The sequence below is a fragment of the Cannabis sativa genome, chromosome 1 (assembly GCF_029168945.1).
Source record: "Cannabis sativa cultivar Pink pepper isolate KNU-18-1 chromosome 1, ASM2916894v1, whole genome shotgun sequence".
Taxonomy (NCBI): Eukaryota; Viridiplantae; Streptophyta; class Magnoliopsida; order Rosales; family Cannabaceae; genus Cannabis; species Cannabis sativa.
The window spans coordinates 45,625,215-45,639,223 of record NC_083601.1 but is presented as its reverse complement, the minus strand read 5'-3'; the positions used below and the strand labels follow the sequence as shown (position 1 = coordinate 45,639,223).

General features: G+C 33.2%; 2 protein-coding genes across 3 annotated transcripts; one reads left to right on the top strand and one right to left on the bottom strand.

The window, feature by feature from the left end:
- Positions 1-4,484: 4,484 nt before the first annotated feature.
- On the top strand, positions 4,485-7,148 carry LOC115707848 (sulfite exporter TauE/SafE family protein 3). 2 transcript variants are annotated; one of them, XM_030635930.2, is made up of 11 exons: positions 4,485-4,861; positions 4,973-5,132; positions 5,230-5,430; positions 5,535-5,599; positions 5,687-5,714; positions 5,785-5,945; positions 6,035-6,085; positions 6,179-6,400; positions 6,491-6,584; positions 6,667-6,807; positions 6,895-7,148. In XM_030635930.2, the coding sequence occupies exons 1-11, from the start codon at positions 4,661-4,663 to the stop codon at positions 6,972-6,974; spliced, it is 1,404 nt and encodes a 467-aa protein (XP_030491790.2). In that variant the 5' UTR covers positions 4,485-4,660; the 3' UTR covers positions 6,975-7,148. The 2 variants fall into 2 exon arrangements, with proteins under 2 accessions (XP_030491790.2, XP_030491791.2); XM_030635931.2 differs by lacking the exon at positions 5,230-5,430.
- On the bottom strand, positions 7,018-10,695 carry LOC115707847 (protein disulfide isomerase-like 1-6). Its single transcript, XM_030635929.2, has 12 exons — positions 9,881-10,695; positions 9,588-9,717; positions 9,116-9,281; positions 8,826-8,947; positions 8,619-8,699; positions 8,436-8,525; positions 8,261-8,332; positions 8,093-8,161; positions 7,869-7,949; positions 7,595-7,726; positions 7,458-7,511; positions 7,018-7,344 (listed from the first exon to the last, which is right to left on the bottom strand). The coding sequence occupies exons 1-12, from the start codon at positions 10,447-10,449 to the stop codon at positions 7,249-7,251; spliced, it is 1,662 nt and encodes a 553-aa protein (XP_030491789.2). The 5' UTR covers positions 10,450-10,695; the 3' UTR covers positions 7,018-7,248.
- Positions 10,696-14,009: the final 3,314 nt, after the last annotated feature.

The following is a 14,009-nucleotide window of genomic DNA, read 5'->3' as shown; positions in this document are numbered from 1 at the left end:
TGGTAATGATAATCCAGTAGATCAAAATGTTCAAGAGTTGCCTGCAACTGTTGAACAACCCGCTTGAACTACCGTCGCTCCCCAAGAGCCTGTTGGGGAAGTCTTAAGAAGATCTACTAGACCTATCAAACCAAAAATTTACAAAGACTATGTTGTGTATTTATTAGAATCTGATATTGGAATTGGAAATGATCCAGAAACGTTTTTACAAGCTATGAACAGTAGAGAATCAAAATTGTGGTACGATGCTATGGATGATGAAATGAATTCTATGAGGTGCAACAGAGTCTGGGAACTTGTAAAGTTGCCTAATGGGGCGAGAGCCATTGGCTGTAAATGGGTTTATAAAACTAAGAAAGACTCATTAGGCAACACTGAGAGGTACAAAGCGAGACTTGTTGCTAAAGGATTCACTCAAGAGGAAGGAATTGACTATACGGAGACTTTTTCTCCTGTATCAAAGAAAGATTCCCTCAGAGTCATCTTGGCATTAGTTGCTCATTTTGATTTAGAGCTGGAGCAGATGGATGTAAAAACTGCTTTTCTGAATGGTGATCTAGAGGAGGAGGTATACATGAAACAACCAGAAGGATTCTCCTCTAGTGAAGGTCAGGATTTGGTATGCAAGCTCAAGAAGTCCATCTATGGATTAAAACAAGCATCCCGCCAATGGTATTTAAAATTTCATGATGTCATCTCTTCCTTTGGATTTGAAGAGAATGTCATGGATCAATGCATATACCTGAAGGAAAGTGGGAGTAAAATTTGTTTTCTTGTTTTATATGTGGACGATATTCTTCTTGCATCCAATGATAAAGGGTTGCTACGTGAAGTGAAACAATTTCTTTCAAAGAACTTTGAGATGAAAGACATGGGTGAAGCATCCTATGTCATAGGCATTAAGATTCATAGAGATAGATACCGAGGTATCTTAGGTTTATCTCGAAGCCTACATCAACAGAGTTTTAGAAAGATTTCATATGAAAGATTGTTCACCGAGCGTTGCACCAATTATGAAGGGTGATAAATTAAATTTGAGCCAGTGCCCAAAGAATGATTTTGAAAGAGAACAAATGAAGAACATTCCTTATGCTTCTGCTGTTGGAAGCCTAATGTATGCTCAGGTGTGCACAAGACCCGACATTGCTTATTCTGTCGGAATGTTAGGAAGATTTCAGAGTAACCCGGGGATAGACCACTGGAAAGCTGCAAAGAAAGTAATGAGGTATCTTCGAGTACTAAGGATTACAAACTGATGTTCAAACGAACTGACAATCTAGAAGTAGTTGGCTACTCAGACTCAGATTTCGCTGGTTGCACTGATTCACGTAAATCTACATCTGGTTACGTGTTTATGTTTGCTGGTGGAGCTGTGTCCTGGAGGAGTAACAAACAAACCTTGACTGCTACTTCTACTATGGAGGCTGAGTTCGTTTCTTGCTTTGAGGCTACATCACATGGTGTATGGCTAAAGAGTTTCATTTCAGGCCTTAGAGTGGTTGATTCCATTGCAAGGCCGCTAAAGATGTTCTGTGACAATTCGAATTGCTGTTTTCATGGCTAAGAACAACAAAAGTGGAAGTCGAAGCAAGCACATCGACATTAAGTACTTAGCTATTAGAGAACGTGTTAAGGAAAATAAAGTGGTCATTCAACACATTAGCACTGAATTGATGATTGCTGATCCTATGACAAAAGGCTTGCCACCTCATAAATTCAAGGATCATGTAGAGAACATGGGACTTGGTTCCCTTATGTAATTTGTACAAATAAAGTTATTATTAATGAAACTCTTATTTTGATTTTTCTCATATTTATGCGCATCTTAATTTTACATTTGAGAAAAATTTCAGAGGACCTGAATAAACATAAGGTTTAGGGTTTATTCACTTAAGTTCATTGCCACATAAAGTACATTGTTATATAATAAATGTATTGTAATACATGGAAGATAATACTCGATTCATAATGAGGACATGTCGCTATGATTCATATGTTTATTATATAATGAGGAACGTTGGGTTTGAATATTTTAGTTTAAATGCTGACCAAGTGGGAGAATATTAGAATATTTTATATATGGAAATTATTTTCTAATTAAGGAAATGATTTTCTATTTAAGGAAATAAATAAATAATTGATTTTCTGATAAATGAATATTTTATATTCATTGAATCTGAACAAAATCAATTATGTAATATTCTATATATGGTCAGATTTCTATATTCATTACCTGATTTGATTTCCTGAATTAATTGTCAAAATATTCTGACAATTAATGTGGCGCAGATACTGATGGAGTATCTCACCTATAAATATAGGGTCTCGGTCCCCGAGCTCCTCACTCATTCTGAATCCATTCAGCAAATTCCATCTAAAGAGAGTTGAGAGAGCGAGGAAGCCCGAACTCCAATACTGAAGCTATCGCAGGGATTGAAGCTCAAAGATCAATGGCTGGAGGTACATCGATCTTTTCATTGCATATATTATTGATATGATTTCATTATATTTTCCGCATTTTCATATCATTGTATATGCTATAATATATACACTATATATATAGTCTAACACCAATGACATATGATATGAACCAAATTACACAAACATGTGTGACATTTTTAACAATATTTCATTGGCAGTTGTACAGTTGTACATGTCTGACTAAGCTACACCCACTTTCAGAATTTGTAATAGTAAAATATTAGTATATGAAATTAGTGTGATCAGACCCCAGATTTCGGTTTATGTGTGTGATTTTGGGTCATATATATCAAGTATTGTTGCATATAACGTGGCTGTATATATGGAGGTTGTTAGTATTTATAATAATATACATGATATAATTATAAAATATAACGTGGCTGTTTTGTTTTAATAAGGTTGGTGAGAAAACCTGAAAGTAAGCTACAAAATTATGCAAAAAAAAAAGGAAAAATGGAGTCTGCAATTTTTTTATTTTTTATTTTCTTGCTAGCTAGAATTCATATACAAATTTCAATGTTTTGTTATGCTAACTAATTAATGATATATATATTGCTGATTTATGAAGGAATAGGTTATCAATAAAATCAAATATTAAAGAAGTGAGATTGTCTATATTCGCATATCTCCATGGTTGGAAACTTCTTCACACGATCAGAATTTTAATTAGTATTATTGAAAATAAAGATTTGAGCATCATCATCAGCAATATAATTAATTGTTAATTCCTAATACCAAATCAGATCTATATTTTTTTATTAAAAAAATTTTTGTTTTGAGGTACACATTTTTAGCTTTTCAAATATTATAATAAATATAATGTCGACATGTTTGAGGCTATCTATATATAGCTCAAGTGTTTGGTGTGTTAGTTTATGAGAAAGTAAAAGAGGTTTAATTTCTCATTATATGACAAATATATAATTATAATTTCATGTTTGTACCTGTGATTGAAAAAAACCATTCACAATTTCTTAAATTTCAAGTATTTTTACGTCATTATGTGTAAAAAAATACGTAAACAATACATAATGAATACTGAGTAATAAGAATTTGCTTTGAAAATGTGTTCAACTGATCAGAATAAAAAGGTTCTTTAATTTTCCAATTCCAAAGGGAGAAATGATTTAGTCCTAAAAGTTAATAAAAAAAGAGATTAAATATATGTGGTTAAGTTTGCATAATTATGACTAACTTAGTTATGTAAACTTTTAATTAAAACAATGGTTTTCCTGACCAGTAGAGCATTTTAATTAATAATTTTTTTTAATAATAATTATTAAATTACACCAATATTATGTTTGGTACTGTTACCCTTTAAAAATTATCTTACTTACGCAACTGTAGTTAATAAAGGTTAAAAAAAAAGTATAGTTCATAAAATTTTAATTTTAATTTTAATTTAAAGCCGTGCAATTGTGATCTAATTCCATATGTGGTATTTCCTTTTAAATGTTATTGATATTGACTTCCAAAAATAATAGGCCTTTTCTCTTTTCTCTTAATAATAAAAACAATAATTTGTCACTTTTAGTTTTTTTTTAATGAATAAATATCACTTAATAGTTTTAATATTATGGTTTAGGCTTAATTTGTTAGACTCCGGGGTAGAAAATGTGGGTAGCTTTAAATAAGATTTAACTCCATAAAAAGAAAAAGTTAATAATAAATAAATAACGAGAAGATATATATATTGCAAAACATTTATAATTGAATAATTTGAGATGGTTGGACAGAATGTTGGATAAATATTTTAACTTTTTAACTGCTTTCTTTTCTTCGTATTGAATCGTTAAACTGGTAAATGGTGTTGTGTGAAAAGACCTGAGACTTAGTTAACTAAACTACCAATTAATAATGTGAAATTAAGAGTTCACACCACTTCATGCACAGTACACAATTTTATCAAAAATATCCTTTTTTTTCCGTAACAGTGGAACAGTTTGAAACAAAAAAATATTCTAATTACTATATATATATATGTAAAAAGAGAGAACAACTTCTTCTACACTCCACTTCCAAGTGGGGATAAATAGAGCTTATATAAGAACAGAACAGGGCCTTATTTTTCTTTCTAAAAGCAATAGTTAACACATCTTCATCTTATCACAAGATTTGAGTTTGTGAGAGAAAAGATTGAATCTTTAGAGGGCTGAGGTGAAGTGTCTCATCGTATCATATGGCTAAGATTATTGGACCAAAATGGTGTAATAATATGAGGGTCATTGGAGTTCTTGTTGTAGCTTCATCAGTGTTATTAGTTTCAGCTAATGAAATTAGTATTGAACAGAAAGATATTGATTCCAATTATGTCACCAGAGTCTCCAAGATTAATTCTTCACATCAAGTAACTCGATCAGGATATACTCATGTTTGGCCAGTAAGTTCCATAAATATATATAAAGATATTGATATTTGGTGCTTGGCTTTGAATCATTCCTGTATTTTTACTGTTCTTCTTCTAAGCAAAGAAAGTTGAAATTTTGGTCAGGACATGAAATTGGGGTGGAGAATTGTGGTGGGAGGTATAATTGGATTTCTTGGGGCAGCATTTGGGAGTGTTGGAGGGGTTGGTGGTGGTGGGATTTTTGTCCCAATGCTCACTCTCATTGTTGGGTTTGATGAGAAATCATCAACTGCAATCTCAAAGTGTAAGTAACTCTCATAACATTATATATTACAACACTATTAGAATACATAAAAATGATACTAAGAGTTTCTAAGCTTTGTTATTTTGACTTATTATAGGCATGGTTATGGGGGGAGCAGTTGCCACTGTATTCTACAACTTAAGGCAAAGACATCCAACACTAGAATTACCCATCATAGATTATGACCTTGCACTTCTATTTCAGCCAATGTTGATGCTTGGGATTAGTATTGGAGTCTCTTTTAATGTCATTTTAGCAGATTGGATGATCATACTCTTACTTATCATTGTATTCCTCAGTAATAAAATTTAGCCTCAATTTTTTTCAATACTTTCTTCTTATTGTTGTATAATCATATATGCATTATTAAAGGGTTTTTAATTATGATTATCTTTCTTACAGTCACATCAACAAAGTCTTTTCTCAAAGGCATTGAAATTTGGAAAAAGGAAACAATAATGAAAAAGGTTGAAACAAAACAAACACATCAACTCTTTCCTTTTTCTTTTTCTTATTCTTCTTCTCAATTGTTAATTTTCATTAAATATTTTCAGGAGGCTGCTAGACGCTTACAATCCAATGGTGAGTCATCTTAAAAGAAGAAAAGAAATTTCTCAAATATTTTCATGTTTGATATATGATTTTTTATCAGGAAATGATAATGACCAAGTGGAATATAACAACACAAATAGTACATCAGAAACCAAGGAATCCAAAACAACAGAGGTTCCTATTTTGAAGAATATTTATTGGAAGGAGCTAGGACTACTTACAACTGTTTGGACTGTTATACTTGGCCTTCAAATTGCCAAGGTCTTATAATATTTCTGTCTTACAAAAGATCCCATGATTGTTTTCATTTGTGAAGTTTGACTAACAAGACTTGCTTCTTGTCATGACAGAATTACACAAAAAATTGTTCAGTATTGTATTGGGTACTAAATTTCTTGCAGGTACTTTTCTTTAACCCAAGAATTTCATTGATTCCTTCCATAATGTGAAACTATGTTTGTTTGGTTGTTTCAAACTGAACTCTTTTCGTTCAGATTCCGGTGACAGTTGGAGTAACATTATATGAAGCAATTAGCCTTTACAAAGGAAAGAGAGTAATTGCATCAAAAGGAGAAGTAGTCACAGTTTGGAGAGTAAAGAAACTAATCATTTGTTGTTTTCTTGGTATAATGGCTGGAATGATTGGTGGGTTACTTGGTCTTGGTGGTGGTTTCATAATGGGACCTCTTTTCCTAGAACTTGGAATCCCTCCTCAGGTCTGCTAAAAAGTCAAACTTTTGGTTACAACAAGTAACTTAATTTTTCCCAATAAAGGTTTAAACTTGGGTGAAAATTTGTTTGTGTAGGTGTCAAGTGCAACAGCAACTCTTGTTATGGCATATTCTTCATCCATGTCTGTTGTAGAATACTACCTTCTAAGAAGGTTTCCAGTTCCTTATGGTAAAAAGAATTTGAGTTGAAAATTAAGGTGTTGTGTTACCATTAATGAGTTTGTATGAATTTTTAAACTTGGTCTTTGCAGCTCTCTACTTTGCAGTTGTGGCTACAGTTTCTGCTCTAGTTGGGCAACATGTGGTAGGAAAGGTCATCAGTATAATAGGAAGAGCATCATTGATTATCTTCATTTTGTCTTCAATGATCTTCATTAGTGCAATAACACTAGGTATCTTTTTTTAAATCTTACATATATTACCTTATATATATCTTCCTTTTCCAAAATAACAAAGGTTTTCACTTGGGTTTTGAGCAGGTGGGGTTGGCATATCAAACACAATTGAAAAAATTCACAACAAGGAGTACATGGGATTTGAAAATCTGTGTCATTACTGACTCAAATTGTTACTTAGAGAGAGAGAGAGAGAACACAATGTAATGTTGCTATAACAAAAACAAATATTGATTTAATATAATAGTTGAGAAAGTTTCATTAAGATTCTCAAGCTTGTTGGGCTTTCTTGATAAATTAATGATATTAGTCATACATAACTAAAACTTTTGCAATATTAACTCAGCAAGTAACCCATAGTATTTACTGGTTACAAAATTAATTCACTATCTTTTCCATATCAAAATCTAAGTATACTGATAAGTATCTATGTTTCTTCTATAATTCGTCTTTTGTGACTCTGTCTCTGGCTTTCAAGTTTTTATTGATGGATCCTGCTAAGTCCTTCAAGCTGGATTTTGTAGAAAGCTTAATCTGCAATGAGAAACAGATTTCTTGAATCAGGTAACCATGGAGTTGCAGAGTATTGTATTGCTAGTTCAGTACATTCACACAGAAAAAATTAGACGTTTAATTAAGTGAATTACCGGGTTCGATTTATCACCAGCTCGGTAAAACAAGAGTGTTGGATAGTCATCTACCTGCATTGAAGAATTATAGTTCAAACTTTGCATAAAAATGAATTATTCTTTAGAATACTTAAATTATTCATGGTGGCCCTTACCTGGAGTTTTGGATGTTCATTTGCAGAGGCATCAAATCTGGCAAAGATCAAATCCGAACCTTTGAAGTGCTTAGCCAACTTCTCAACTTGCTTGGTTGTAGTCTCACAATTAGAGCACCATGGTGTAAAAACCTGTTGCATAACAGTTAATAATATAAAGGTTTTCTACATTTGTGAAAGAAGTGTTTAAGGGGAACTGAGGAGCATCAGTATGAATGAAGCAAGGGAACTTGAAAGTCAGTAAGGATGGTGAAAGACCCGAATAATAACATACCTCCAGAAGAACATTCTTGGGACCATTCAAAACCAAATCATCAAATGTTTTCCCAACAACGCTCAGAATAGTTGCATTTTCCTGAAAATTTTCAGTAGGTTGCATAAAACACTTTGTTACAAAGTCATTTTTCTTGTATACACTTTAGGCTTCCAGTCCAAAACATCAATACAACAAGAAATTTCATCATCATGGTATCGTCAGAGAGAGAGAGAGAGGCTCACATTATCAGGAATAGGCTGTGATTTGAAGTATGGAGCAAGAGTACCATGCAGAAGCCCAGAGCAGAAATCCTATAAAAGCACAATACCATATTAGCCATCTAGGTAAGATATTTCTTCATGATGAAAATGTCAAATATCATCCTATAAAGCCCAGACAAGAATTATTACTTCAATGTTGCTTGGTGACAGATCTGAGTCAAGAAGAAACTTAGAGCTGAATGTGCTATCGAAAGCAATCAACTGTAATCACAGAGAATATAATATCATCAATTTAGAGCTCAGTAATAAGAAACTAGAGTAAAAAAAAATCAAAATAAAAAGCCTAAATATTTGGAAAACTAACAATGGTGTTCTTTGATTCTTCAAGCCCATACATAGTCAAAAAGGGCTTAGCAAGATTTTCATCAGTGATGTCGATATAAATAAACAATATCTGCACATAAAGAACGTATTAGGGAGAAATTCACAGTACACAAAGTTTCCAATTGGTTTCAAAGCTTCAGCATTTAATATCATCATAGAATACCTTCGACTTGAACTTTCTTGCAACATCTTGAAGAGGCTGACGAATTTTATCGAACTCATCATCCTCAGCAAAAGCAATAACCTGAATAACAGTGGAATATATTTATTACATTTGAGATAGGCTCCACAATCAGTAGCTATAAACAAATATTGCTTTGCCAGTACTTTTGCCAATCAATCAACAGAACCATGCAAATTGTTTAGGAACCTGAAGTTTGATAGGACTGGAGTAAACACTAGCAGAATTGATCTCAGTCAGTTTGGTAACTAAAGGAAACTTGTTGTAGCTCAAAAACTGAAGCAGCTTCTCAGCCTCAAAGGTGGTCTCTTCTGCATTCACAAATTCATCATATCAGTAAAGTGTCTAATTTCGTCACCATAAGACATCGAAAATCAGTGCAATTCTTATGAAATGTAAGACATTGAAAATCAGTGCAATTCTATGAAATGTAAAGGCATTGAAAATCAGTGCAAGTAATATGGACTTTACTAACTCACCATAAGCAGTATATCTTTCTGGCTCACTTTTAACAATACCAACGAACTTATTGGTAGCTTTAATTTGCGGGAAAAGGACATTGGCAACTTCAATGTTGCTCACTTCAAAAAATTGTAACTCATTGTCGGCTGCTGCTGCCTTCAAGAATTCTTCATAATCATGTCCCTAAAACAAAAATTGAATTTTATATAATTAACCAACTACATCATTCAAACTTTTTAGTTATCAAACCAGAATGCAATATAGATACAAGAAACAAATGACATACAATATAATAAAAGGCAAATGGAGTGGACAAAACTCTAAAATGAAAGCTCCCCTTCCTCCATAAGAATGTGAGTTTTTCACTCCATTACTAAAGAAAACATAGTGAAAACAACACATTTTTTTTCTTTCTTTCTAAATTGAGGAGCCTAAATATGAACTCAAACTTGGGTGACCAATGAATCTTAAGCAAAAAACATCACACACCTCAAATTTTTCAAAAAATCCAATAACAAACGTATGGTATTTCTTGACAACTTCTTCTGCTTCTGTCACTGAGTTTATTCTTATAACTGGAACACCAATCTTTTTCTTTGTCCATATAACTATGTCTTCCCTGCATCGAGTTCCCATATAAAAACATACACAATTAGCCAAAACAACAAACAAAATCACCAGATGTTCATAGCTTCTCTAGCTATAACAGTCATTGTTACGAATAATTCCACCATTAACAGCACATTCTTAATTACAAGTTAACAAAGTTAAGAACAGCTTACGCAGAAAATCCACCAGTATAAGATTGAGAGGTCCCATTGATAAACAGAAGAAGAGTAGGGAACCCTTTGATTTCAAGAAGAGAAGCGGCTTTTGGGTACCGATCGGCATCAAGCTTGGTCATCAAAAGGGGGCTTTCCAATTCCTTAAGCAAATTAGCAGCCTCAGCAAATTGAGGCATAAGCTCTGCACTTCTGGGACACCAAGGAGCATAACCCAGAACCATAACGAACTCATTTTTATCAATGACCCGTTTGGTATTATCTCCATTAAGCTCAAGAACAATCCTTTGAGCCTTGGATACCACCTCTGCCTCCGAGGACCTCATACTACTAGAACTACTACTACTACTACTACTCCCACTAATCCCTCCTTGTTGTTCCTCTTGCTCTACTTCGTCATCCAATGCTAACAATTCTTCAATACCCTCTGAATCTTCTTCGTCCCCATTTTCAGTGGTGATGGGATCAGAAGCCAATATGGAAGTGAAAAGAGCCAGTAACAAGAGAAGGGTGAGGCTTAAATAGATGAATCTGGAAGTGGGTTTTGTCTTAAACATGGTGATAAGCATTCACTCTTCGAGAATTGGCAGAATTTGCGGATCTTATGAGATCTGTGTTAATGGCAGAAACAAAAAGATGGGTTTTTGTGAGGACTTACTCGTGGGGTTTTTATAGTGTTATGAAAAGAATTTAATGTACAGAATCAGAAAGTAGTGTGTAAAATTGAAGATTATTTAGAAAAGCAAAATTGTTAATTAGAGTCAAAATTTGACAAAACAAGGTTGTTTTTAATTTTTTGTTTCTTTAATGAAAATGACAAAATGAGATTTGGATTGCCTTGATTGATGGCATTATTAAAAAAAAAATAGTTAAATTTAATTTTTAAATATAAATAAATAATTAAATTTAATTTTTAATGATAATAATATTTAAATTATATTTTTAAAACTAATTAATAATTTATTATTAAATATCAAGTTATTATTTAGGTACAATACTTTCGGAAAAAAACGACAAATATCTTCTTGGTTTAAATAAAGACACAAATATAATATGTACAAAACGACATTAAACTAATAAATTAAAATGCATAATGAACATAGTTTCACAAACGACAGCTCCGCAAAATAGTTTTCAATGACTATTTTGGTACAAACTTCATGTCGTTTTTATCATGCAAAGAACAACTTTATGTGCTAAGTTTTATTTGCTACATGAAAAGAACAACTTGATGTCGTTTTTTAATTGACTATTTTGCTACAAACTTCGTGGCCTTCTTTGTTAAAACCAAATAAAAGAACAACTTCATGTCCTTGACTGATAAGCAAAAAAACTTATGCCACGTCTACTAGGAGGTTTTTTTACTCTATATTTTAAAATATTTTATCAAAATTTCACTTTTTTTATTTTAACTCATATATTGATATTATATCACACATCAATTTTTCATTTTTTTCAAAAACCATTTAAATATAATACTTTTTAATATATTTTATTAATTAAAGTGAAGCAAAAGATTATAAAATTAATAAAAGTAATAAAAAGTAGCTCGTAGAAGGGATAGAAAAGGAATAAATAACAAAAAATATATATATTAAAATCGGGGCCGGCTCTGAAATTTAGTGGGCCATAAGGAGAAAAATATTTTTGAGCTCTCATTTAGAAAAAAAATAAAATATTTTTCAAAATTGATAAAAATATGTGTAATGTGTATTTTTAAAAGAGGATAAATTTTTTTTTGGCCCAAGCACAGACCTAACCTGCCTATGCTCAGGGCCGACCCTGATTAAAATATACATAAAGTAGATATAAATGCTTCGCTACATTTATAAATTTTTTACAGAATTTGAAGTTGATGTATTTAAACTCGTTTACAACAACTGTTGTATGATCATCATTCATTATTCTCTTAGCTATTGGGAAACTTACAAAAATATTGAAATTTGGGTTAACTTTTACAAAAATACTGCCACACGGAAATTTTTTCAAAAATACTGTGTTTTTTATAAAACACCAGTAAAACACAAAACAGAACAACTCAAAACAACAGCAGAACATTAGTAAAACACCAGTAGAACACCAGTGAAAACTTAACACAGTATACTACACTATGAAACTTATAAAAAAAATACAGTAAAAAAGTAAAAAATACCGCGTGGCAATATTTTTGTAAAAAAATGACAAAAGTTAATATACCATATAAATTTCCCTAGCTGTTTTATAGAAAGTATAATTTTACAATAGCTATTGTGAGTACTTTAATAATAATTGTTAAGTGTTGAGCCCAAAATATTTAGGCCCCATCAAAGTTTTCTAATGTGAAAAAAAGGTCCATTAAAACCCAATCCGTGCGGAAAATTCAGATTGAGATCACTCAATTAGTGTTGGGGTCCTTTTCTTACTTTATCGGGCTGCTATCTCACCTTGATTCCCACATTAGTATGATATTGTCAATTTTAGGCCTAGCCCTTACGGTTTTATTTTTGGGCACCTTCCTAAAAACACTATATTTAAGACAACTCTTACTTATTTTTTCAATGTGAAACTGAGTTTATACCTCAACAAATAATGATGTGCAGAACTGTAGAATTATTTATCATATAATTATATTAGTTCAAGGCATCCTCACTTGGGCAAAACACTATAAATATGGGGCAAGCACAATTTGAAAGGGACTAATTGTAACGTCCCCGCTTCAAGCCTCCATTGGGCCCTTACACCCACGGAATGAATGGCTCTTATACACGAGTACGTCACTCCTGCCGCTTTACGGATCGATGATGACCTACTGAGACCCGACACGAGTGTTTCCAACGTGCTTTGTCCTCACTCACACGCTTCCTGGGAAAACTTCCCAGGAGGTCACCCATCCTGAAATTGCTCCCAGGTCAAGCACGCTTAACTGTGGAGTTCTTTCGTGATGGGCTACCGAAAAACAAGATGCACCTTGTTGATATAGGTAGTACCAATCAATCCATTTAAGCTCTCTTTAACTGTGTAGTCCCATACCTACACAGTCTCAGAATCATCCCACTTGACCTTCCCCAGGCGATGTGGGATTGCACAGCTACCGGTGTTTCCCACACGGATCACGGGACTACCATCGTCACAATCACCCCCCCTTACGGGGTCCGACGTCCTCGTCGACCACACTTCCGGCTGGGTCAAAGCTCTGATACCATTTGTAACGTCCCCGCTTCAAGCCTCCATTGGGTCCTTACACCCACGGAATAAATGGCTCTTATACACGAGTACGTCACTCTGGCTGCTTCCCGGATCGATGACTGACCCTACAGACCAACACAAGTGTTTTCAGCGTGCTTTGTCCTCACTTGCACGCATCCTGGGAAAACTTCCCAGGAGGTCACCCATCCTTGAAATTGCTCCCAAGCCAAGCACGCTTAACTGTGGAGTTCTTTCGAGATAGGCTACCGAAAAACAAGATGCACCTTGTTGACATAGGTAGTACCAATCAATCCATTTAAGCTCTCTTTAACTGTGTAGTCCCATACCTACACAGTCTCAGAATCATCCCACTTGACCTTCCCCAGGCGATGTGGGATTGCACAGCTTACCCGGTGTTTCCCCTTACGGATCACGGGACTACTGACTGTCACACTAATCCTCTTTCATTGAATACTGTTTTTTAGAATTTATATAACTGCTGCCATTACTTAAATATTCTCCCACTAACTTAAGTATCAGAGAATTTTTATCCAGATGTACCTTAAGTTTCTGCACAACATTGATAATGATCGATGTGATTTTTTATGAGAATCGAGGAATAAAGACAAATTTAGCAAAACATCTTCATAGTGGAATTGCTACTGTTGATGATTCTACCCCGAGCGAATTCCACATCAACAGTAAGACCATCTCCTTAAATGATAATCTATTGAAATAATTAAGTTCATAATTTTTTGAATAATAAGTATATAGTTAGATATAAAAATTATTTTAATATATATTCCTAAAAAATTATATAATACTTGAAGATTTTTATCAAATAATTAAATATAACATTGCAATTTGCAACATAGAATTCAGACTATATTAGATTTCTAAATGGAAGATATGCCATTTTTACTTGGTAAGGAAATCTTTATACTTACTTTAATGTGATTTTGTC

Excerpts from the sequence above, each read along its gene's own strand:
- LOC115707848 (XM_030635930.2), top strand. The coding sequence starts at position 4,661 with ATGGCTAAGATTATTGGACCAAAATGGTGTAATAATATGAGGGTCATT. Across the intron at positions 4,862-4,972 it reads GATATACTCATGTTTGGCCA|GACATGAAATTGGGGTGGAG; the intron begins GTAAGTTCCATA and ends AATTTTGGTCAG. Across the intron at positions 5,431-5,534 it reads ACTTATCATTGTATTCCTCA|TCACATCAACAAAGTCTTTT; the intron begins GTAATAAAATTT and ends TCTTTCTTACAG.
- LOC115707847 (XM_030635929.2), bottom strand. The coding sequence starts at position 10,449 with ATGCTTATCACCATGTTTAAGACAAAACCCACTTCCAGATTCATCTAT. Across the intron at positions 9,282-9,587 it reads GATTTTTTGAAAAATTTGAG|GGACATGATTATGAAGAATT; the intron begins GTGTGTGATGTT and ends TTTTTGTTTTAG. Across the intron at positions 8,162-8,260 it reads TGTCACCAAGCAACATTGAA|GATTTCTGCTCTGGGCTTCT; the intron begins GTAATAATTCTT and ends GTGCTTTTATAG.